The 24,636-nt window shown below is 47.4% G+C and overlaps 1 protein-coding gene across 1 annotated transcript in view; it reads left to right on the top strand.

The window, feature by feature from the left end:
* The window catches only part of LOC137380812 (F-box/WD repeat-containing protein 1A-like), a 224,887-nt gene extending 210,796 nt beyond the window's left edge, over positions 1–14,091 (top strand). The window contains exons 14-17 of the mRNA XM_068053192.1: positions 695–805; positions 6,586–6,664; positions 11,309–11,503; positions 13,805–14,091. Of these exons, the coding sequence (XP_067909293.1) occupies positions 695–805; positions 6,586–6,664; positions 11,309–11,470 (352 nt within the window). The 3' untranslated portion in view covers positions 11,471–11,503; positions 13,805–14,091. The remainder of the gene's footprint in view (positions 1–694; positions 806–6,585; positions 6,665–11,308; positions 11,504–13,804) is intronic.
* Positions 14,092–24,636: the final 10,545 nt, after the last annotated feature.

Genomic DNA, 24,636 nt, shown 5'->3' with positions numbered 1-24,636 from the left:
GCATCATCAGAGCAGATGCGTTGGAGACGGAGAAACTGGGAGAATTGAATGGAGTCCTTACAGGAGGCAGGGTGTGAAGAAGTGTAGTCGAGGTAGCTGTGGGAGTCGGTGGGCTTATAATGGATATTAGTAGACAGCCTATCCCCGGAGATGGAGTCAGAGATGGACCATGTAAAGGTGAGAGAAGGGTGGAAATTAGAAGCAAAGTTGATAAAGCTTTCTAGTTCTGGGCGGAAACAGGAAACGGCACCGATACAGTCACCAATGTACCGGAAAAAGAGTTGGGGGAGGGGGCCTGAGTAGCACTGGAACAAGGAATGTTCGACATATCTCACAAAAAGACAAGCATAACTAGGGCCCATGTGGGTACCCATAGCGACACCTTTTACTTGAAGGAAGTGAGTGGAGTTGAAGGAGAAGTTGTTCAATGTGAGAACAAGTTTAGCCAGGCGGAGGAGGGTGGTGGTGGATGGGGACTGGTTGGGCCTCTGTTCCAGGAAGAAGGGGAGAGCACTCAGACTGTCCTGGTGGGGGATGGAAGTGCAGAGAGATTGGACGTCCATAGTGAAGAGGAGGCAGTTGGCGGCAGGAAACTGGAAATTGTCAAAATGACATAGGGCGTCAGAAGAGTTAATAATTCCTGGTCTGGGACAGAGGAACGAATGTTAATTCTGCGTTCTTTTCACCCCTGCAGGTTGTGGGACGTTGAATGTGGTGGGTGCCTGCGAGTACTCGAGGGGCACGAGGAGCTGGTTCGCTGCATCCGCTTCGATGGCAAGAGAATTGTTAGTGGTGCCTACGATGGGTGAGCAGTTCATCCCTCCCAGCGTTACCCACAGGGAATCGCTGTCCACTCTGTGTCCTGGGATATGGGGGGCAATTTAACCCCCACTCCGTCACCCCCCCCACTCCATCACCCCCCCTACTCCATCACCCCCCCTCTCCATCAGCCCCCCATTCCATCACCCCACCACCCCATCATCCCATCACCCCCCCACTCCATCACCCCCCCACTCCATCACCCCCCCCACTCCATCACCCCCCCCCACTCCATCACCCCCCCCCCACTCCATCACCCCCCCCCACTCCATCACCCCCCCCCACTCCATCACCCCCCCTACTCCATCACCCCCCTCTCCATCACCCCCCCATTCCATCACCCCCCCATTCCATCACCCCACCACCCCATCATCCCATCACCCCCCCACTCCATCACCCCCCCTACTCCATCACCCCCCCTCTCCATCAGCCCCCCATTCCATCACCCCCCCATTCCATCACCCCCCCTCTCCATCACCCCCCCATTCCATCACCCCACCACCCCCCCACTCCATCACCCCCCCACTCCATCACCCCCCCTACTCCATCACCCCCCCTACTCCATCACCCCCCCTCTCCATCACCCCCCCATTCCATCACCCCCCCTCTCCATCACCCCCCACATTCCATCACCCCCCCCACCTCATCATCCCATCACCCCCCCTCTCCATCACCCCCCCCATTCCATCACCCCCCCTGCTCCATCACCCCCCCCACTCTTAACAACCCCCCACTCTTATCACCCCCCCACTCTAACACCCCCCCACTCCATCACCCCCCCCCACTCTTATCACGCACCCACTCTTATCACCACCCCCCGCTCCATCAGCCCCCCCGCTCCATCAGCCCCCCCGCTCCATCAGCCCACCCGCTCCATCACCCCCCCCCCGCTCCATCACCCCCCCCCCCGCTCCATCACCCCCCCCCGCTCCATCACACCCCCCCCCCGCTCCATCACCCCCCCCGCTCCATCACCCCCCCCCGCTCCATCACCCCCCCCGCTCCATCACACCCCCCCCCCCGCTCCATCACACCCCCCCCCCGCTCCATCACCCCCATCTGCACCATTCCCTTCCTGCTCTATCCCTCTCTGGTCCAGTGAGCAGCGACATTCACATTGGGTGCTAGAGAAGAAATTATCAGCCCCGGCGCATGCTTTTGCATCATTAAACGATATGAGCAGAAAGCAGGAGTCTGTGGGCCACTGTTGCACCAGCAGTTCTCCCTGCAGGCTGCAGCCTGCACCAGGAGTACCCAGTCAGGAGCCCAGCTCCATAAACAGACACAGACAGCAGTTGTGTCACTATCTGAATGGCAAATAATGTGTTACTAGGGCCATCCCAGCAGGGGAATGGGGCAGCAGTTTGAGATTGTGGCAGCCACAATTCTCCAAAACACGCATCCTACAAGCAATGACTCCTGCTGGGATCACAGATTCATCCCGACACCTGAGCTGAGAGCCACACCCTGAAACATTCTTCTTTCAAATCCTCCTGGTATTTCCAGTGTTTTTATGTCAGATTTCAAACATTTTGGCCTTGATATTACAAAGAGGGTGCAAAACTAGAGGGGTTAATTATTTTAACTAACGTACCTCCCCCCCACCCAATCCGGTCTGGTTTCTACCAGGCAGGGGCAGTTAGAATTGGGACTCAAACCCATGATCTTCTGATGCAGAGGCAGCAGTTAGTGAGTCAGTGCAAATTCTATCTTCCACCTCTCCTGTCTTTCACTTCAATTCAGGTCTCTGAAGTGAAAGATCAGTATCATTCAAACACTCTAGCTCAAGTGACTGACATGCCCAATCCCATTTCGAGATTGAGTGTCACTTGATTATATTCAACCAATCATAAATAGACCATTCCTTATGGTAAATAAATGCTGCAGGGAGTGGAGAGTGTTCTGGAGCAGGGAAATGCAGTTGTTCTCCCATTGCTGAGCAGTGTAATCTGATCTCTGTAATCTAGGGCCACAGTGGTGCATTGATACAACGTATTGTGCTCTGTGCTCACTTTTTATGTAACCCCAAAATAGAATCCCTTGAGCAACTGCGAAGGACACATTGGCACAGAATGTCGAGTATATGACCTCTTTATTGCTGCTAACCTTTGCTAAACTTCACAGGGAAGATACATGCTTCGGAAGAGATGCTGACTCCTGTTCATTACTGTGGAAAATTAGGACGGTCACAAGCTGAGCCTGCAACGGACCAGTGCGAGACCTGTTGCTAAGTTAATGATGTCATAATCAGTTACCTCCTGTTGTTAAACTAATCAGGTCTTAGAATTGGGCCATGGTTGTTACCCTTGTGATGAATAGGATTCTCCAGCTTTGCTTTTATCCCCCAGTACTTTTCTCTCCCTATTAAGGTGCTAGCCTGATCCCCATGAGTGTGAGAAGATGTCCCGCTACATAGAATCATACAGCACAGAAGGAGACCGTTCGGTCCATTGTGCCTGTGCCAGCTGTTTGAAAGTGATATCCAATTAGCCTCACACTTCCCTGTTCTTTCCGAGTAAGACCCATTCAGTCATCACCAAACCTATCTTCTCCCAGTGTCCACACACAAACACAGATACAGACGGTCACTCAACAGTGATCAGGAGCAGGAGCCTGGAGTGCTCCAGGTAAGATTTAAGACTGTCTTTCTTTCCCCAGAGAATACTAACCTCTGGAATAAGCTGCCAGCTGTGCGGTGAATACTGATATGCTTTGTATCTTGAAATGAGAACTGGACAAGTCCCTGGCCAATAAGGGTTACAGAACCAAGACAGGTAGATGGAATTCAGATACACATTAACAATCATCTAACTGAATGATGGAACAAGCTCGAGGGGCTGAATGGCCTCCGGCTGTTCCTAGGATTCTGGTGGGACAGAGATCACGTTATACCAAGAGTGAAGTCATGGTCAATGTGATCTCCTGGAACAGTTATAATCTTCTTTCAGGGCTGCAGGGAGAGGGATCAGAGATAACTGTTCTGATATCTTTTCCCCCAAATTGACTGTGGGTTTTTAATCTGGCTTTTCCCCTCTCCTGGAGATTACATGGATCCGGCTGCGTGGCAAGTGTCTGAATCAGGATGGGATAGTCTAGATAGACAAGCTGATCTTTTCCTGTCCAACATTTTCATTTGTTCAGATAAAGAAAGAAACACCTTGCATTTCTATAGTGCCTTTCACAACCTCAGGATGACTCAAATCGCTTTACAGTCAATGAAATTCTTTTTTTGAAGTGTAGTCACTGTTGTAATGTAGGAAATGTGGAAGCCAATTTGTGCACAGCAAGCTCCCACAAACAGTAATGTGATAATGACCAGATAATGTGTCCTGGTGATGTTGGTTGAGGGATAAATATTGGTCTGGACACCAGGGAGAACTGCCCTGCTCTTCTTCAAATAGTGCCGTGGGATCGTTTACATCCACTTAAGAGGGCAGATGTGGCCTCGTTTTACCATCTCATTCAGAAGGTGGCACTCGGACAGTGCAGCACTCCCTCAGTACTGCACTGAGAGTGTCAACCTAGATTATTTGCTCAAGTCTCTAGAATGGGGTGTGAACTGAGAGTGCGACTCACTAAGCCATGGCTGATGTGAATATAGGAGGTATGATCAGTGCGTTCACAGATGACACGAAAATTGGTGGTGTCGTAAATAGTGAGGAGGAAAGACTTAGATTACAGGACGATATAGATGGGCTGGTAAAATGGGCGGAGCAGTGGCAAATGGAATTTAAACTTGAGAAGTGTGAGGTGATGCATTTTAGGAGGACTAACAAGGCAAGAGAATATACAATGGATGGTAGGACCCTAGGGAGTACAGAAGGTCAGTGGGACCTTGTCCATAGATCACTGAAGGCAGCAGCACAGGTAGATAAGGTGGTTAGGAAGGCATATGGGATACTTGCCTTTATTAGCCGAGGCATAGAATATAAGAGCAGGGAGGTTATGATGGAGCTGTATAAAACGCTAGCTAGGCCACAGCTGGAGTACTGTGTACAGTTCTGGTCGCCACACTATAGGAAGGATGTGATTGCACTGGAGAGGGTGCAGAGGAGATTCACCAGGATGTTGCCTGGGCTGGAGCATTTCAGCTATGAAAAGAGACTGGATAGGCTAGGGTTGTTTTCCTTGGAGCGGAGATAGAGGTATACAAAATTATGAGGGGCATTGATAGGATAGGTAGGAAGAAACTTTTTCCCTTAGCGGAGGGATCAATAACCAGGGGGCATAGATTTAAGGTAAGAGGCAGGAGGTTTAGAGGGGATTTGAGGAAAACCTTTTTCACCCAGAGGGTGGTTGGAATCTGGAACACACTGCCTGAAGGGGTGGTAGAGGCAGGAATCCTCACAACATTTAAGAAGTATTTAGATGAGCACTTGCAATGCCATAGCATACAAGGCTATGGGCCAAGTGCTGTAAAATGTGATTAGAATAGATAGGTGCTTGATGGCTGGCACAGACACGATGGGCCAAAAGGCTTGTTTCTGTGCTATATAACTCTATGACACCTATAGTGGTGCATAACTCAGGAATACTGAGGCCTGGCTGGGAGTCGAACCTGTGACTATGCAAGACTGTAGCTGTCAGTACCACACCAGGGATTGGTGCATTCACACACAGATACATTAATAGGAAACCATTTCTTAAATTTTTTTATTTATTTAGAGATACAGCACTGAAACAGGCCCTTCGGCCCACTCAGTCTGTGCCGACCAACAACCACCCATTTATACTAACCCTACAGTAATCCCATATTCCCTACCACCTACCTATACTAGGGGCAATTTACAACGGCCAATTTATCTATCACCTGCAAGTCTTTGGCTGTGGGAGGAAACCGGAGCACCCGACGAAAACCCACGCAGACACAGGGAGAACTTGCAAACTCCGCACAGGCAGTATCTAGAATTGAACCCGGGTCCCTGGAGCTGTGAGGCTGCGATGAGGGACGGGCCTGATATCAATGCAAGCCACAAGCACAATGCTACCAACACAGCCAAAGAGAGCAAACCTCGTGATGGTGAGTCAGCCCTTAAATCAGATTATAAAATTGGATCAGAGTGGTGGGCCCCACCGAAAAATCTTAAAGCTGCTCTGTTCCTCTGCTCTCCTGATAGACTGGAATTTCAAATGTCACTTGCTGGAATCTGACCTCTCCTGTCCATCAGATTTGCTGGAAAATCAGTGGGAGTAAAATGATAGACTGACTTGAGCACAGAATGTAGTCTTACACTGTTCGAGGCGCCGTCTTTCAGCTAAAGCATAAAACTGAGACCCTGTCTGCCCTCTCAGGTGGATATATATAAAAAAAATCCCATGGCAACTATTTAAAGAGCAGGGGAGCTCTCCCCAGTATCTTGGCCAATATTTATCCCTCAACCAACATTATTAAAATAGATTAGCTGATGATATATTGCTACTGTTTGTAGAACTTTGCTTTGTGCAATTTGGCTGCTATGTTCTTCATTGGCTGTGAAGTACTTTGGTATGTTCTGAGGTTATAAAAGATGCTATATAAATGCTTATTCTGTATTTCAATGTAACAGAAATATCTCAAAACATCTTGCACTTTGATGAGCCATTGAATTGCGATAACTGCTGTCATAGCAGCAGCCATCTAGTGCACAGGAAATCCCCTCAGGCAGGCAATCTGATGAATGACTTGGGTAATCAGAGGTTGAGGGGAGTGGTGGGTGGGAGGTGAAGCTTCATTTGGCTTTGTGTCTCATTCAGCCTCCATGCTGATTTATTTCTGTGTTTAAACAGGAAGATCAAGGTGTGGGATCTGGAGGCTGCGTTGGATCCCCGAGCTCCTGCCGAAACTCTGTGCCTGCGAACCCTGGTGGTAAGTTGGGCTGAGGTACAGGATCCATTGAGCAGGGGGCGTGACGCATAGGGCAGGAGGGTGATGGCAGAGTACTTGAGTACATAAAACACATTGTACGGGTTTTCTGAATGGGCACTCGGTTAGTTCCATGCAATTGGTCAGAGGTCCTTCCCTGACTGAATGTCGCCATGGAAATTAGAGAAAGCCAGTCAGACTGTGTTGATGAGCTCATGAGTGCAAGCTACAGGCTGTGGTAAACACCATTATCTGTGTCAGTGTTTACTGCTCTACTCTCTCCCAGGGTGTGAGGTGTCACTCTCTACCAGGGTGTGAGGTGACACTGTCTCCCAGGGAGTGAGGTGTCACTGTCTCCCAGGGTGTGAGATGTCACTGTCTCCCAGGGTGTGAGGTGTCACTGTCTCCCAGGGTGTGAGATGTCACTGTCTCCCAGGGTGTGAGGTGTCACTGTCTCCCAGGGTGTGAGGTGTCACTCTCTTCCAGGGTGTGAGGTGACACTGTCTCCCAGGGAGTGAGGTGTCACTGTCTCCCAGGGTGTGAGATGTCACTGTCTCCCAGGGTGTGAGATGTCACTGTCTCCCAGGGTGTGAGGTGTCACTCTCTCCCAGGGTGTGAGATATCACTGTCTCCCAGGGTGTGAGGTGTCACTCTCTCCCAGGGTGTGAGGTGTCACTCTCCCAGGGTGTGAGATGTCACTGTCTCCCAGGGTGTGAGGTGTCACTGTCTCCCAGGGTGTGAGATGTCACTGTCTCCCAGGGAGTGAGGTGTCACTGTCTCCCAGGGTGTGAGGTGTCACTCTCTCCCAGGGTGTGAGATGACACTGTCTCCCAGGGTGTGAGGTGTCACTGTCTCCCAGGGTGTGAGATGTCACTGTCTCCCAGGGAGTGAGGTGTCACTGTCTCCCAGGGTGTGAGGTGTCACTGTCTCCCAGGGTGTGAGGTGTCACTCTCTCCCAGGGTGTGAGGTGACACTGTCTCCCAGGGTGTGAGGTGTCACTCTCTCCCAGGGTGTGAGGTGTCACTGTCTCCCAGGGAGTGAGGTGACACTGTCTCCCAGGGTGTGAGAACAAAAGAACAAAGAACAGTACAGCACAGGAACAGGCCATTCGGCCCTCCAAGCCTGCGTCGATCTTGATGCCTGCCTAAACTAAAACCTTCTGCACTTCCGGGGACCGTATCCCTCAATTCCCATCCTATTCATGGTATTTGTCAAGATGCCTCTTAAACGTTGCTATTGTATTGCTTCCACCACCTCCCCCGGCAGCAAGTTCCAGGCACTCACCACCCTCTGTGTAAAGAACTTGCCTCGCACATCCCCTCTAAATTTTGCCCCTCTCACCTTAAACCTATGTCCCCTAGTAGCTGACTCTTCCACCCTGGGAAAAAGCTTCTGACTATCCATTCTGTCCATGCCGCTCATAACTTTGTAAACCTCTATCATGTCGCCCCTCCACATCCGTCGTTCCAGTGAAAACAATCCGAGTTTATCCAACCTCTCCTCATAGCTAATGCCCTCAAGACCAGGCAATATTCTGGTAAACCTCTTCTGTACCCTCTCCAAAGCCTCCACGTCCTTCTGGTAGTGTGGCGACCAGAATTGCACGCGATATTCTAAGTGTGGCCTAACTAAAGTTCTGTACAGCTGCAGCATGACTTGCCAATTTTTATACTCTATGCCCCGACCGATGAAGGCAAGCATGCCGTATGCCTTCTTGACTACCTTATCCACCTGCGTTGCCACTTTCAGTGACCTGTGGACCTGTACGCCCAGATCTCTCTGCCTGTCAATACTCCTAAGGGTTCTGCCATTTACTGTATACCTCCCGCCTGCATTAGACCTTCCAAAATGCATTACCTCACATTTGTCTGGATTAAACTCCATCTGCCATTTCTCCGCCCAAGTCTCCAACCGATCTATATCCTGCTGTATCCTCTGACAATCCTCATCACTATCCGCAACTCCACCAACCTTTGTGTCGTCCGCAAACTTACTGATCAGACCAGCTACATTTTCCTCCAAGTCATTTATATATACTACAAAGAGCAAAGGTCCCAGCACTGATCCCTGCGGAACACCACTAGTCACAGCCCTCCATTCAGAAAAGCACCCTTCCACTGATACCCTCTGTCTTCTATGACTGAGCCAGTTCTGTATCCATCTTGTCAGCTCACCTCTGATCCCGTGTGACTTCACCTTTTGTACCAGTCTGCCCTGAGGGACCTTGTCAAAGGCTTTACTGAAGTCCATATAGATAACATCCACTGCCCTTCCTTCATCAATCATCTTTGTCACTTTCTCAAAAAACTCAATCAAATTAGTGAGACACGGCCTCCCCTTCACAAAACCATGCTGCCTCTCGCTAATATGTTCATTTGTTTCCAAATGGGAGTAAATCCTGTCCCGAAGAATCCTCTCTAATAATTTCCCTACCACTGACGTAAGGCTCACCGGCCTATAATTTCCTGGATTATCCTTGCCACCCTTCTTAAACAAAGGAACAACATTGGCTATTCTCCAGTCCTCTGGGATCTCACCTGTAGCCAATGAGGATGCAAAGATTTCTGTCAAGGCCCCAGCAATTTCTTACCTTGCCTCCCTTAGTATTCTGGAGTAGATCCCATCAGGCCCTGGGGACTTATCTACCTTAATGCTTTGCAAGGTGTCACTGTCTCCCAGGTAATGAGATGTCACTGTCTCCCAGGGAGTGAGCTGTCACTGTCTTCCAGGTGTGAGATGTCACTGTCTCCCAGGGAGTGAAGTGTCACTGTCTCCCAGGGAGTGAGATATCACTGTCTCCCAGGTGTGAGATGTCACTGTCTCCAAGGGAGTGAAGTGTCACTGTCTCCCAGGGTGTGAGATGTCACTGTCTCCCAGGGAGTGAAGTGTCACTGTCTCCCAGGGTGTGAGATATCACTGTCTCCCAGGGTGTGAGATGTCACTGTCTCCCAGGGAGTGAAGTGTCACTGTCTCCCAGGGTGTGAGATATCACTGTCTCCCAGGGTGTGAGATGTCACTGTCTCCCAGGGAGTGAGATGTCACTGTCTCCCAGGGAGTGAAGTGTCACTGTCTCCCAGGGAGTGAAGTGTCACTGTCTCCCAGGGAGTGAGATGTCACTGTCTCCCAGGGAGTTAATTGTCACTGTCTCCAGGGAGTGAAGTGTCACTGTCTCCCAGGGTGTGAGATGTCACTGTCTCCCAGGGAGTGAAGTGTCACTCTCTCCCAGGGAGTGAAGTGTCACTGTCTCCCAGGGTGTGAGATGTCACTGTCTCCCAGGGAGTGAGATGTCACTCTCTCCCAGGGAGTTAATTGTCACTGTCTCCAGGGTGTGAGATGTCACTGTCTCCCAGGGAGTGAAGTGTCACTCTCTCCCAGGGAATGAAGTGTCACTGTCTCCCAGGGTGTGAGATGTCACTGTCTCCCAGGGAGTGAGATGTCACTCTCTCCCAGGGAGTTAATTGTCACTGTCTCCATGGTGTGAGATGTCACTGTCTCCCAGGGAGTGAAGTGTCACTGTCTCCCAGGGAGTGAGATGTCACTCTCTCCCAGGGAGTTAATTGTCACTGTCTCCAGGGTGTGAGATGTCACTGTCTCCCAGGGAGTGAAGTGTCACTGTCTCCCAGGGTGTGAGATGTCACTGTCTCCCAGGGAGTGAGATGTCACTCTCTCCCGGGTGTGAGATGTCACTGTCTCCCAGGGAGTGAAGTGTCACTGTCTCCCAGGGAGTGAGATGTCACTCTCTCCCAGGGAGTTAATTGTCACTGTCTCCAGGGTGTGAGATGTCACTGTCTCCCAGGGAGTAAAGTGTCACTGTCTCCCAGGGAGTGAGATGTCACTGTCTCCCAGGGTGTGAAGTGTCACTGTCTCCCAGGGAGTGAGATGTCACTGTCTCCCAGGGTGTGAAGTGTCACTGTCTCCCAGGGAGTGAGATGTCACTGTCTCCCAGGGAGTGAGATGTCACTGTCTCCCAGGGTGTGAAGTGTCACTGTCTCCCAGGGAGTGAGATGTCACTGTCTCCCAGGGTGTGAAGTGTCACTGTCTCCCAGGGTGTGAGATGTCACTGTCTCCCAGGGAGTGAGATGTCACTGTCTCCCAGGGTGTGAGATGTCACTGTCTCCCACAACGAACGGTAGCACTGTGGAAATGTTACTGGCCGAGTAATCCAGAGGCCCAGACTATTGCTCAGGAGACATGAGTTCAAATCCTACCACAACAGCTGGGGAAATTTAACTTCAGTTAATAAATCTAGAATAAAATGCTATTCCTATTAATAATGATCATGAAACTACCAGATTGTTGTAAAAACCCATCTGGTTCACTAATTTCCTTTAGGGAAGGAAATCTGCCATCCTCACCCAGCCTGGCCTACATGTGACTCTCACAACAATGTGGTTGACTCTTAACTGCCCTCTTAAATGACCTAGCAAGCTACAGAGTTGTATCAAACTGCTGCAGGATAAAGCACTGTTGGTGTAGTTACACCACATGGACTGCAGCAGTTCAAGAAAATGGCTCACTACTACCTCCTCAAGGGCCATCAGGGATGAGCAACAAATGCTGACCTTGCCAGTGATGCTCACATCCCATTAAAGAAAAATATGTAGATTCTAACTGCTTTTGGGTACAATATTTCTGATCCAATTCCAGGAACATTCTGGGAGAGTTTTCCGCCTACAGTTTGATGAGTTTCAGATTGTGAGCAGTTCCCATGATGACACAATCTTGATCTGGGACTTCCTGAATGACCCAGCAGTACAGAATGAGTCTGGGCGCTCGGCCTCCCGAACCTTCATCTACACCTCCAGATAGACAAGACTCCACCAGCCCCTCGCACTTGCACAGGTAAAACTGCTGACTGATCTCTTTCAATCATAACAGTACAGTGCTGTATTGTCACTGGGGACCCACATGCTTAGTAAACATTATCCTTATAGTGACAGTATGAGGGAGCGGGATTAACATCAGTAGAGATACAGTCAGTAACACAGGGCACTGGGGGGAGAGAGGGGTTACTGAGTGACAGTGTGAGGGAACTGAATTAACATCAGTAGAGATACAGTCAGTAATGCAGGGTGCTGGGGGGAGAGGGGTTACTGAGGGACAGTGTGAGGGAGCTGGATTAACATCAGTAGAGATACAGTCAGTAACACAGGATGCTGGGGGGAGAGGGAGTACTGAGTGACAGTATGAGGGAGCTGGATTAACATCAGTAGAGATACAGTCAGTAACACAGGGCACTGGGGGGAGAGAGGGGTTACTGAGTGACAGTGTGAAGGAACTGAATTAACATCAGTAGAGATACAGTCAGTAATGCAGGGTGCTGGGGGGAGAGGGGTTACTGAGGGACAGTGTGAGGGAGCTGGATTAACATCAGTAGAGATACAGTCAGTAACACAGGGCACTGGGGGGAGAGAGGGGTTACTGAGTGACAGTGTGAGGGAGCTGGATTAACATCAGTAGGTACAATGGTTAGTTAAAGAAAATACAACTCACGAATTAGGGGCAGAAGTAGGCCATTTGGCCCCTCAAGCCTGCTCCGCCATTCAATAAGATCATGGCTGATCTATTTGTATCTCGAATTCCACACTCCCATCTACCCCCGATAATCTTTGATTCCCTTGCCTAACATGAATCTATCTACCTCCGCCTTAAAATTATTCACTGACCCCGCCTCCACCACCTGGGGCGGCACAGTGGCGCAGTGGTTAGCACCGCAGCCTCACAGCTCCAGCGACCCGGGTTCAATTCTGGGTACTGCCTGTGTGGAGTTTGCAAGTTCTCCCTGTGTCTGCGTGGGTTTGCTCCGGGTGCTCCGGTTTCCTCCCACATGCCAAAGACTTGCAGGTTGGTAGGTAAATTGGCCATTATAAATTGCCCCTAGTATAGGTAGGTGGTAGGGGAAATATAGGGACAGGTGGGGATGTGGTAGGAATATGGAATTAGTGTAGGATTAGTATAAATGGGTGGTTGATGGTCGGCACAGACTCGGTGGGCCGAAGGGCCTGTTTCAGTGCTGTATCTCTAAACTAAACTAAACCTTCTGAGGCAGAGAGTTCCAAAGTCACACAACCCTCAGAGAAAACATTTCTCCTCATCTCTGTCCTGAAAGGGCGTCCCCTAATTTTAAACAGTGTCCCCTAGTTCTGGACTCACCCACAAGAGGAAACATCCTCTCCGAAGAGCACGCCATCAACTACATAAAGAGTGTGGTGCAGGGAAAGCCACGGACTAGTTTAAACCGAAGTGTCGACTTCTTTCGGAGATATAATTCCCCATTGTGTCCTATTTAAATGAACCTTGTTATCAGGACAGTGATGAGAATTCATCGTAAACAACTCCCAGCTATCTAGATTCACAGCATATAGCCACAGAAAATCTAACAGTGCCAAGTGACAAAGGATCTAGAATCAAAATCACACAGCACAACAGGAGACCATTCAGTCCATCGTGCCTGTGCTGGCCCTTTGAAAGAGCTATCCAATTAATCTCGCTCCCCTGCCCTTTCCCATAGCTCTGCAAATTTCTCCCCATATTTTCCATTACCTCGACATCTAGAATAGAAAGATCTTAGTAGACACTCAGTTAACAGATTCCCTGAATGGGTGATCACAAAAATGTCTGCTAAGCATTGAAGCTGAAGGAGTGAGACCCACAGACCCAGTCAAGATTGAAATCAAGAGGGAAGAAGACCTGTTAGCTCAGGCACCATTTTGAAAGTGTAGTAGGGAGTAGAATGGAGTGGGAGGGAAGTGAGGAGCTGCACAGTGAGAGAGTAAGGTAGAGTAGGAGAGGCTGAGATCCAGGGTCCAGGGTGAGGATCTCCCTGTTGTATTTGTATACTTTGGCTGCAGAGACAAAGAGAAAAGGTTTTCATTGCGATCTGGATCCAAATGATGCAGGGCTTGGCTTTGATTTCTGATTTGCCCAATATCAGCTAAACCGTTCTGTTTACATGAAGCTTTCGACACAAAGTCATACTTCACTGACGTTAGCTTATGTTACGGAATTAATATGTCTCAGGAACACTGCCCTTTTCGGTTCCCATGCCACACAGCTTTGACCAGGCGTGACTTTCTTTCCCATTGCCTGGTCCCAGTGTGAGGAATATTGTAACGCCCCTGCCTCCGATGTGGTTTCTTCCAGGAACTGGCACATGCTACCGAGATCGGACAACCCGCAAGATGGCAGGGAAAGGAGAGCTACCGATAGCGGCAGAGGTCTTGCTACTAGTGCCAGAAAGGACTGTGGTCTGAACAATGCAGGCAAGATTCTCCTGGAAGACTGGGGGAGGGAAATAAACTGAATGACTGTCAAAACAGTCGCATCATCTCTAACAACCCCAGTCCTCCTCGATGTGACTTTGACATTTATTACACATTCATCATGTTGCTTGATGGTAATTTATTTATGGTTTACAAGCATGTCTGCAATCTCAGGGCCTGCACTGGAAACTAGAGTGCCTAGAAAGAGATTCTTTTTATCATTTCTGTTCTTCCGTGAACCCCATGGTGCTTCAGATCATGATGCACTTTACAGTTTAGTAGCTGGAATGAATTTCAGAGAGAGTTTCTCTCCCTATGTCCCTCTTCCCCCTGGTCACCCCACTGGATGTGTCTCTCAGACACTGCAAACCACTTTCTTATCAGCCTTACCTGTTGGGGTAACTCAGACTTGGGAGCCTGCCCTGACTGAGAGGAGAGAAAGTAACAGATCACCTTGTCAGAATGTCTCAAAGTGTTTAGCTAGTTAACTACGTATAGCATACTGAGAATGTTCTTGGGTCCATGACTTGACACAACTTTACTGGTACATTTCCCTCGAACGAAAGGAGTAGCCAACGCACAATCCACACTCACTGGCATACTCCATCGTAGCCCAGATTATGTTTGTGCGACTTTACCTCCCATCTATCTCACTGTCAATGAGCAGGTCCCACCAGTTAATGGGCGCACTGCCAAGTCAAACAAGTGTTAACTGTGCTTTGTTTCACTGGCTTGTGCCTTGTTTCTCTTTTGTTTTGTAATTACTTTGGATCATGTCGATACTTCAGTCCTTGCAATAAGAACAAAGAACAGTACAGCACAGGAGCAGGCCATTCGGCCCTCCAAGCCTGCGCCGATCTTGATGCCTGCCTAAACTAAAACCTTCTGCACTTCCGGGGACCGTATCCCTCTATTCCCATCCTATTCATGTATTTGTCAAGATGCCTCTTAAACGTTGCTATTGTACCTGCTTCCACCACCTCCCCCGGCAGCAAGTTCCAGGCACTCACCACCCTCTGTGTAAAGAACTTGCCTCGCACATCCCCTCTAAACTTTGCCCCTCGCACCTTAAACCTATGTCCCCTAGTAACTGACTCTTCCACCCTGGGAAAAAGCTTCTGACTATCCACTCTGTCCATGCCGCTCATAACTTTGTAAACCTCTATCATGTCGCCCCTCCACCTCCGTCGTTCCAGTGAAAACAATCCGAGTTTATCCAACTTCTCCTCATAGCTAATGCCCTCCAGACCAGGCAACATCCTGGTAAACCTCTTCTGTACCCTCTCCAAAGCCTCCACGTCTTTTGGTAGTGTGGCGACCAGAATTGCACGCGATATTCTAAGTGTGGCCTAACTAAAGTTCTGTACAGCTGCAGCATGACTTGCCAATTTTTATACTCTATGCCCCGACCGATGAAGGCAAGCATGCCGTATGCCTTCTTGACTACCTTATCCACCTGCGTTGCCACTTTCAGTGACCTGTGGACCTGTCCGCCCAGATCTCTCTGCCTGTCAATTCTCCTAAGGGTTCTGCCATTTACTGTATACTTCCCATCTGCATTAGACCTTCCAAAATGCATTACCTCACATTTGTCCAAATTAAACTCCTTCTGCCATTTCTCCGCCCAAGTCTCCAACCGATCTATATCCTGCTGTATCCTCTGACAATCCTCATCACTATCCGCAACTCCACCAACCTTTGTGTCGTCCGCAAACTTACTAATCATACCAGCTACATTTTCCTCCAAATCATTTATATATACTACAAAGAGCAAAGATCCCAGCACTGATCCCTGCGGAACACCACTAGTCACATCCCTCCATTCAGAAAAGCACCCTTCCACTGCTACCCTCTGTCTTCTATGACAGAGCCAGTTCTGTATCCATCTTGTCAGCTCACCTCTGATCCCGTGTGACTTCACCTTTTGTACCAGTCTGCCATGAGAGACCTTGTCAAAGGCTTTACTGAAGTCCATATAGATAACATCCACTGCCCTTCCTTCATCAATCATCTTTGTCACTTCCTCAAAAAACTCAATCAAATTAGTGAGACACGACCTCCCCTTCACAAAACTTTTGTTTGAACTTTTGAATTTTCTTTTAATGGGGAATTAGTTTTTATTAGAGGACTCGCCGGACATGTAGGGTCGAAGTAGCCCTGGTCTACTGTTCAGTAAGCTACTCTTTTGGTAAGATTGAAGTTCATTTTTAGACCTCGAGAGACTTGCAGGGCTACAGGGATCGAGCCAGGGAGTGGGACTGACAGAATAACTCCATGGAGAACTGGCATGGACTTGATGGGCCGAATGGCTTCCTTTTGTGCTGTAAATGAATCTCACTCTATCACTGTTGTAGGCAGCTATTCCCACCCTGCCTGATGCCCTATACTTGCCCTCTCTGCCTGTAATCATCACTGGGGTTACAGCAGTAGTTTTAGAGGATTTAAGGGGAGTCAAAACCCATTTGCAAACTGTCAATGCTGCTGCTGCTCCACGTCGCATGATAACCCACCACCTAATATCGTGCTGAGGCTTACAGAGCAGCAAGGCCCCAGACTCCATCCCCCACTTGAGTTGGGATGACGGCACTGCAGTTACTTATCCTCAGTACTACAACATTGCGGGGAGGATGTAAACTCTATCAGACTTGAGGGTGAGTCCAGAGCAAGGGGCCAATAAATATAAAATAGCTGCTAACAGATCAAATCAAGGATTTAGGAGGAGCTTGTTTACAGACAGTGGTGAGAATGTGGGCCTCACTGCTACATGGAATGCTTGAAGCTGAGAGCACTGGTGCATTCAGGTCAATTTTCTATCAGTTTCTCACTGGACATGATCGGTTAGAATTATCCCCTGACCAGCTTATATATCCTTGACTTTCAAAGGAACATCCTCATTTTTGTCATTAACCAACCTGGGAGGTGCATACGTTCTAAGAGTCGTCACCTCAAACAGCCAAGTTAGTGACCCTGATGACCTCAGGTTTGCTGAGCCTCAGAGTCCGGGCATTCCAGCTGCCATTTTCACTCCCCTAACTTGTCCATCTCTTTTTTTTAGCAAAGAACGTGCACACTTTCAGATAAGAGGTTGATTTATACTTTCTAACAGACTCCTGTCATCCTGTAGCCTTGTTGGCGAGTGCTTCTTAGTCCTTGAAAGTAATGCTTTGTTTCAAATTAACATCCTAGTTAGCTTGAGCCTTTCCCAGAGCTCTGTCTGATGGTTAAAACTCCATTTTCAGGCAGAGTTAAAGCAATTCTTAGCAACACTCTCTCCCGACTTACAGCTTTCCAATTTTCCCAACACATTCTCCCACTTACAGCTGTCCCATTTTCTCAACCCGCTCTGACTTACTGCTCTCCCATTTTCCCAACACATTTTCCCAACTTACAACTCTCCCATTTTCCCCACTCTCTCCTGACTTACAGCTCTCCCATTTTTCCAACACATTCTCCCAACTTACAGCTCTCTCTTTCTCTCAACACTAAAGGCCTGCTCAGTTCTGCAAACGAAACCAGACCCGAGCCCGACAGAACCACATCCGACCCGACCCGGCCCGAGTCCTTTCATTTTTTCTGGTGCCCGATCCAACCCAACCACTGGAATAAAGTTGATTATATTAAAGAGGTTGTGCTCTGCCTTGGCTGGAATCGCTCAGTGCAGACTAGTGCGGAGTGTTTCCCGCCTTGACATCCTGGCTGCCACTGTGTCCGACCTGGCCCGAGCCCGAATGCCGGACCCAGAAGAGCAACCCGACCCGAACCTGACACGTCATCGGGTCCCGTCGGGTTCGGGTCGGGTAGCCATGCTCTACAACAGACTCTCTGACTTATAGCTTTCCTGGTTTCCCAACACTCTCTCTAATTTACAGTTTTTGAAATTGAGTCACCAGGCACCGGGCTATTCCATCATGTATTTAGTGACCAGCACTTTTGTAAAACCAGCCTGTGATTCTGAAAGTGGCACTTGTGTGCAATGTATTTAATTTGAAAAGCCTTACTTAGGCCTCTTCTGTAGAGCTCTGGTTGCAGTTTTTTTTATTTGAAAGCATGTTATTTATTCTGAGGAAAAGATAACTTCTGCCTCTTGCTCTCAATAAGCCTCCTGAGCCGTATCCAGGATTGTGCTAGGGTTCAAGTGGGATGGGGAGAGCTGCTGTCCAGCCTTTGCCAGAGCAGTCCCTCATGGGGGAAGGGGATCAGCATTACACCTCCCGAATGCCTCCAACTTTATCTGCTTATTATGGGGTGGTGCCTTTCCTTCGAGCTCTTCCCCTCAATTCCACTGGCAAAAACCTGGAGGAACTACACGTTTAACATGATATTGACATTGAGGTTTCTCGGCTGTGTGTGACGGTGTTCCACCCCACCCCCACACTCCCCCACTCGCAGTATTGGCAAGCATCTGGGGTAGCAGGAAGGGGACCTTAAAAAGGCACAGCATGGGAAAAAAATTGATAATAATGTCTTTATTTTGATTCAATATCAGTAAAATGTGGGATTATCTATAACAGTTACTCACAGTATATTGGCAGAAGAACCAGAGGAAAACTTGTTTATGCAAGTAGTGGTTGTGATCTGGAATGCACTGCCTGATAGGACTCTGGATACAGATTCAATAGTAACCTTCAAAAGGGAATTGGATAAATACTTGAAGGGAAAAAGCAGGGGCGTGGCTATAACTGGATTGCTCTTCGAAAGAGCTAGCGCAGACTCAATGGGCTGAATGGCCTCCTTCTGTGCTATACTGTCCGATGATTCTATGTGCAATAAACTGATAAAACCTACTGGTGTGTCTCTTTCTTCCTGGGCTGTGTCTGCAGATTTGAACAGATGTCTGCACACAAGCTCAACCCAATCACTAAAGTTTGTAATTGACCCGCACAGACAGAGACTGTGCATTTTGATCTCTGTTCTGTGTTAGGCCAGCTGATCTGAGCTGGGGCATCCTACAGTCAGCCTGGTATGGAGGGAGTGGGTGCAAACAAGTCAAGGATCACACATGAAGATTCACAACAAGTGCCCATGGATCGGTAATTGAGGGAACATGGGGGCAATGTCATCAGAGCAGAGGAAGTCTTCACTGTGTGTTCAGCTGTTTAAAGTTAATACTGTTCCAAAGATTAAAGGCTGATAAACCCTGACCATGGCTCAGTGGGTGACACTGAATCAGCAAGTTGTTGGTACATGTTCCACTCCAGAGACTTGAGTCCATAATCTAGACTGACACTCACTGTGCAGTACTGAGGGAGTGCTGCACTGTCGGAGGTTCTGTCTTTCAGTTGAGACTTTAAACCGAGGCTCATCTACTCTCTCAGGTGGATGTAAAAGATCCCACAGCCACTATTAGAAGAAGAGCAAGCGAGCTCCCCCCAGTATCCTGGTCAATACTTATCAATCAATCAAGATCACTAACAACATATTATGCAGTGATTATCACGATGGTGTTTGTGGGAGCTTGCTGTGTATAAACTGGCTGTTGTTTCCTACATTAAAAGCAGTGACTTCAAAAAGTATTTAATTGGCTGTAAAGTGCTTTGAGACATCCTGAGGTCCTGAAATGTAAGTTCTTTATGATGTCAATGAGGGAATTACTTGATGTTGCAAAGACTTCCTCTCCCATCCTGACATGGTCTCACCCATCCTTGGTGTCATCATTTACATGCTGCTCCTCATTGAAGGAGCATTGGTTTAACATAAGGACATCAGAAATAGGGGCAGGAGTAGGCCATTTGGCCCTACGAGCCTGCTGCGCCATTCAATAATGCCATGGTTGATCCTTGACCTCAACTCTACTTTCCCATCTAATCCCCATATCAGCGAGATGTGGGATTATCTATAACAGATACAGTATACTGGCAGAAGAATCAGAGGCTGCGTAAGGAAAACTTGTTTATGCAAGTAGTGGTTGTGATCTGGAATGCACTGCCTGATAGGACTCTGGATACAGATTCAATAGTAGCCTTCAAAAGGGAATTGGATAAATACTTGAAGGGAAAAAGCAGGGGGAGTGGGGATATCCCTTGCTTCCCTTAGAGTCCAAAAATCTATCAATCTCAGCCTTGAATATACTCAACGACTGAGCACCCACAGCTCTCTGGGTCAAGGATTCCAAAGATTCACAAGCCTCTAAGTAAAGCAATTTCTCCTCATCTCAGTCCTAAATGGCTGACCCCTTATTCTGAGGCTATGCGCCCTAGTTCTGGACTCTGCAGCCAGGGAAAACAGCCTCTCAGAATCTTATATTTTAATGAGATCATCTCTCATTCTTCTGAACTCCATAGAGTATAGGGCCATCAGTTTCTTCTCATAGGGCAACCTATCTTATCCAAAAGGCAGAGCTTCTAACAGTGCAGTATTCCCTCAAATCTTTGGAATGGGATTTGAACCCATGATCTTCTGAGTTAATTGCAAGAGTGTTACCTACTGAGCCACAGCTGACTTGGCGTACTACTGCACTGGGCAGGGACATGAACCCACAACCTCTGACCTGGAGCCTTTTGGGTTACAACTCATCTTGCCTGTGCCTGCTTTTTGCTAGATCAATCCACTGTCCTGTTCTCTCCCCATAGATCTGTATCTTATTTTCATGTTTCCCAACTCTCCACTTAAAAGATGCAATGGTCTCTGTTCCACCTGCTCCCTGTGGCAAAGCATTTCATGCTTGAATAGTTGTCTGCATAAAGAAATTTATCCTAACCCCTCTCTTCACTCTCTAAGTGATAATGTTAAATTGATGGTCCCTTGTCATTAACCTCCTAACCAAAGGACTTTCCCCAGAATCATTCTAAAAATCTCCTCTCCGCCTTCACTGCTCCAGTGGAAACAGTCCCAGTATCTCAGATAATAAAAATGGAAACTGCTGGAAATACTGAGCAGGTCTGGCAGTATCTGTGGAGAGAGAAACAGAGTTAACGTTTCAGGTCTGTGACCCTTCATCAGAACTGGTGATGAAAGGTCACAGACCTGAAACATTAACTCTGCTTCTCTCTCCACAGATACTGCCAGACTGTGAGTGACAGCAGGCTTGATGGACCAGCTGGTCTTTACCTGCCTATTAATTTCATATATTTGTAAATACATTGCCTCCCATTTCTGCACTAAACTGCACCTGCTGCTAGTCTGCCCATGTGCATGTAAGGTACTATGCTTGAAGGAGGTAGCACAGCTCTGTATCTTTTTTATTGAATGAGAGCCTGTGTAGCCAGTTCTGCATGGTCATTGCTCGGTAGCTGCACTATACCTTTTTATCGTAAAGATGCTGCATAAATTCAGGTTGTTCGAGGCTGTCATCACTAATTGGCACAAAACTCCATCGAAATAAAACAACAACATCCAGTCCCGCCGCAGATAACTATCGAGACTCTCCTTAAACAGGGATTGTGTAGCTCAGAGATCCCAGCAGTGCGCTGGACAGCATGACTGAAGATCAGCACTGTGTGGCCAAAAGAGAGAGGTGGAAATAACCTCCTGAAGGAAATAGCAAGTCTGTCCAAGACAATATCTGGTAATGGGCCTCACTTTGTACTCCTGGTCCTTACTGTGAGGGTTAATGAAATCACAGGGCAGTTTGCTCCATCAGCAAGTGAGACGATAGTGGATCTCATTCCTGCTCACTTTCTACAGATGCAGTCCTGCTAGTACCCTGTTGACTGGGTGACGAGATTGTTCACAATGAGAATGACAGTTTCCCTACAAAGTTACCCTGCCTTTTTTTTTTAAACTTGCTGTTCCTTACATTCCCCCTCAGGAGACGCTACACTGAGCTCCCGCCTGCCTGTTGTGATGGGTGTTTAAAAAAAATTTTTTGGCTAACATTCCTTCTTCAACCAATGTCAGCAAAGGATAGGTTAGCAGCTCATTTTCCTCAGTGTTGTTAGTGGGATCTTGCTGTGTACAAGATGGCTGCCATATTTGCCTACATTGCAATGGTCAGCTAATGCATTATATGCAGAGCTCTTCTAATGCAATAAGGAAGCTATGCAATTGCAAGTCTTTCTCTGACACAGGATAAAGAAACAAAGGAGATGAGGAATATTGGGTTGATCAGATTAAATAAATTCTGTTTTGGTCACATTAGCAGAGAGTTGAATAGTAAGGTGACTGCTCCACCAAGCACACATCACAACCTTACTTTGCTTGTGTTACAGATGAAAGGCAGGATCTAGTAACAGTATCTGTGTGTTGTAATCAATCTGTAATCAATCTTAACAGTAATATAAATCAGCTTTAAACATTGCCACAGTTAATTACTTTCTAACTTAATGCATAGGAATATTGCTAGGTTGTGGGTGTCGTCTAGTATTAAAACAAATTGATCCAAGAGTAATAATCTAAAAGAAATTTAATTTGTTTTACTTCTGACTCTAATTAAGTTTTACACAAAATACAGGTTATATAACGTGATTTATAGCAAAAAGCATTGGAGGTAAAAAAGAGAAATTGTTGGCTGCAGGCAATCGCCAATATTAAATAAATTGATCTACTATAATAATCCCAAATAATTTAATTAGTTTCACTCCTAATTAATTTCTACACAAATAAATTGTCTTAGAGGACACTCATCTCAGATAGTAAAACAAATTGATATGCGTTGTGGCTGGGCTGCCTTTGCAGGAGAGAGTGGCAGTGTGTTTGCAAAGAGGTTGTTATTGTTTTTGTATCCTGGCGCTCTTTCCTTGGAGAATAGAGAAGTAGTGGAAGGACTTGTGGGATGATTAACAGTCTGACTGGGTGGCAGTTTTGTTGTTTTTGTTTCTTCACACTCTACCCTAGGAACAGAGTATCAGCTAAGTTCTGGAATTCCCTCCTAAACCTCTCCATCTCTACCTCTCTCTCCTTTAAAATGCTGCTTAAAATCTACCTCTTTGATCAAGCTTTTGGTCACCTATGCTGATATCTCTTTGTAGCTCGGTGTCAAATTTTTTCTGATAACACTTCTGTGAAGCAACAGGACATTTTTCTACGTTAAAAGGACACAATTGGCTGCTTATTAACATTGAATGGGCTGAAGACCGAGCCCAAAATGGAGATAAAAAGAACGACTTGCATTTCTATATGGCCTTTCACAACGTCCCAAAGTACTTTACAGTCAATAAAATACTTCATTGAAGTGTAGTCTCTGCTCCCTGTACGAAATGCGACAGCCAATTTGAACACAGCAAGATTCCACAAACACAAAATGTATTAGCAACAACTTGTATTTCTAAAGGGCCTTTAACAGTATAAAACATGCTGAGGTGCTTCACAGCAGCATTATAAAGCAAGATTTGACACTGAGCCTTATAAAGAAATATTAGGACAAGTGACCAAGAGCTTGGCCAAAGAGGTATAGGTAGATTTTAAGAGAGGTGGAGAGGTTTAGGGAGGGAATTCTAGAGCTTGGGGCCTTGGCAGCTGAAGGCACGGCCACCAATGGTGAAGCAATTTAAATCCGAAATGCTCAAAAGGCCAGAATTACAGCAGTGCTGAGATCTCCAAGGGTTGTAGGAGGAGATTATGGAGATAGGGAGCAGCAAGACCTTGGAGGGATTTGGAATTAAGGATAAGAATTTTTAAATCAAAGCATTGCTTAACTGGAAGCCAGTGTAGGTCAGCGAGCACAGGGGTGATAGGTGAACAGGACTCGGTGCCAGTTAAGACACGGGCAGCAGAGATTTGGATAACCCCAAATTTACAGAGGGTAGAAAGTGGGAGGCTGACCTGGAGTGTGTCGGAATATTCAATTCTAGAGGTAACCAAGGCAGAAATGAAGGTTTCAGCAGCAGATGAGCTGAGGCAATGAGAGAAGTCCGGTGGTGTTACGGATGGAAATAAGTGGTCTTAGTGATGGCACGGAGAAGTGGTCGGAAGACATCTTAGAGTCAAATATGACACCAAGCTTGCGAACAGTTTGGTTCAGCCTCAAACAATTGCCAGGGAGAGGGATGGAGCCGGTAGCTGGGGAACAAGTTTGTGGTGGAGACCGAAGACAATGAGTTCAGACTGCCCAATATTTAATTGGAGGAACTTTCTACTCATCCAGTACTGGCTGTCAGATAAGCAGACTTTTAATTTAATGACAGTGGAGGAGTTGAGAGAGGTGGTGGTGAGGTAGAACTGGGTGTTGTTAGTGTACATGTGAAAACTAGCGCTGTGTTTTTGGATGATGTAGCCAAGGGGGCAGCATGTAGATGAGAAATAGGAGGGGGCCAAGTATAGATCATTGGGGGACACCAGAGGTAACGGTGTGGGAGCAGGAAGAGAAGCCATTGCTGGCGATTCTCTGGCTGTGATTCGATAGATAAGAATAATGATCAAATAATCTGTTTGAGTGATGTTGGTTGTGTCAGTGAGATCATTAACATGAAAAATACGAGATATGAACCCCCGGACCAATTAAAAGAATTACACGACAAGATTTCACGTTTTGAGACTTTTATTATAACAACTAAACTAAAAGAAGGCTAATGGAATGCTATCCTTTATTACAAGAAGAATTGAAAATAAAAGTAAGGATGTTATGCTTCAGTTATACAGGGCATTGGTGAGACCAGATCTCGAACACTCTGTGCAGTTTTGGTCTCCGTATTTAAGGAAGGATGTAAATGCGTTGGAGGCAGTTCAGAGGAGGTTTACTAGATTGATACCTGGAATGAGTGGGTTGTCTTATGAGGAAAGGTTGGACAGACTGAGCTTGTTTTCACTGGAGTTTAGAAGAGTGAGGGGAGACTTGAT

This window comes from Heterodontus francisci, chromosome 20 (assembly GCF_036365525.1).
Source record: "Heterodontus francisci isolate sHetFra1 chromosome 20, sHetFra1.hap1, whole genome shotgun sequence".
Lineage (NCBI taxonomy): Eukaryota > Metazoa > Chordata > Chondrichthyes > Heterodontiformes > Heterodontidae > Heterodontus > Heterodontus francisci.
The sequence above is the reverse complement of the archived record's forward strand: the minus strand, read 5'-3'. Positions and strand labels throughout refer to the sequence as shown.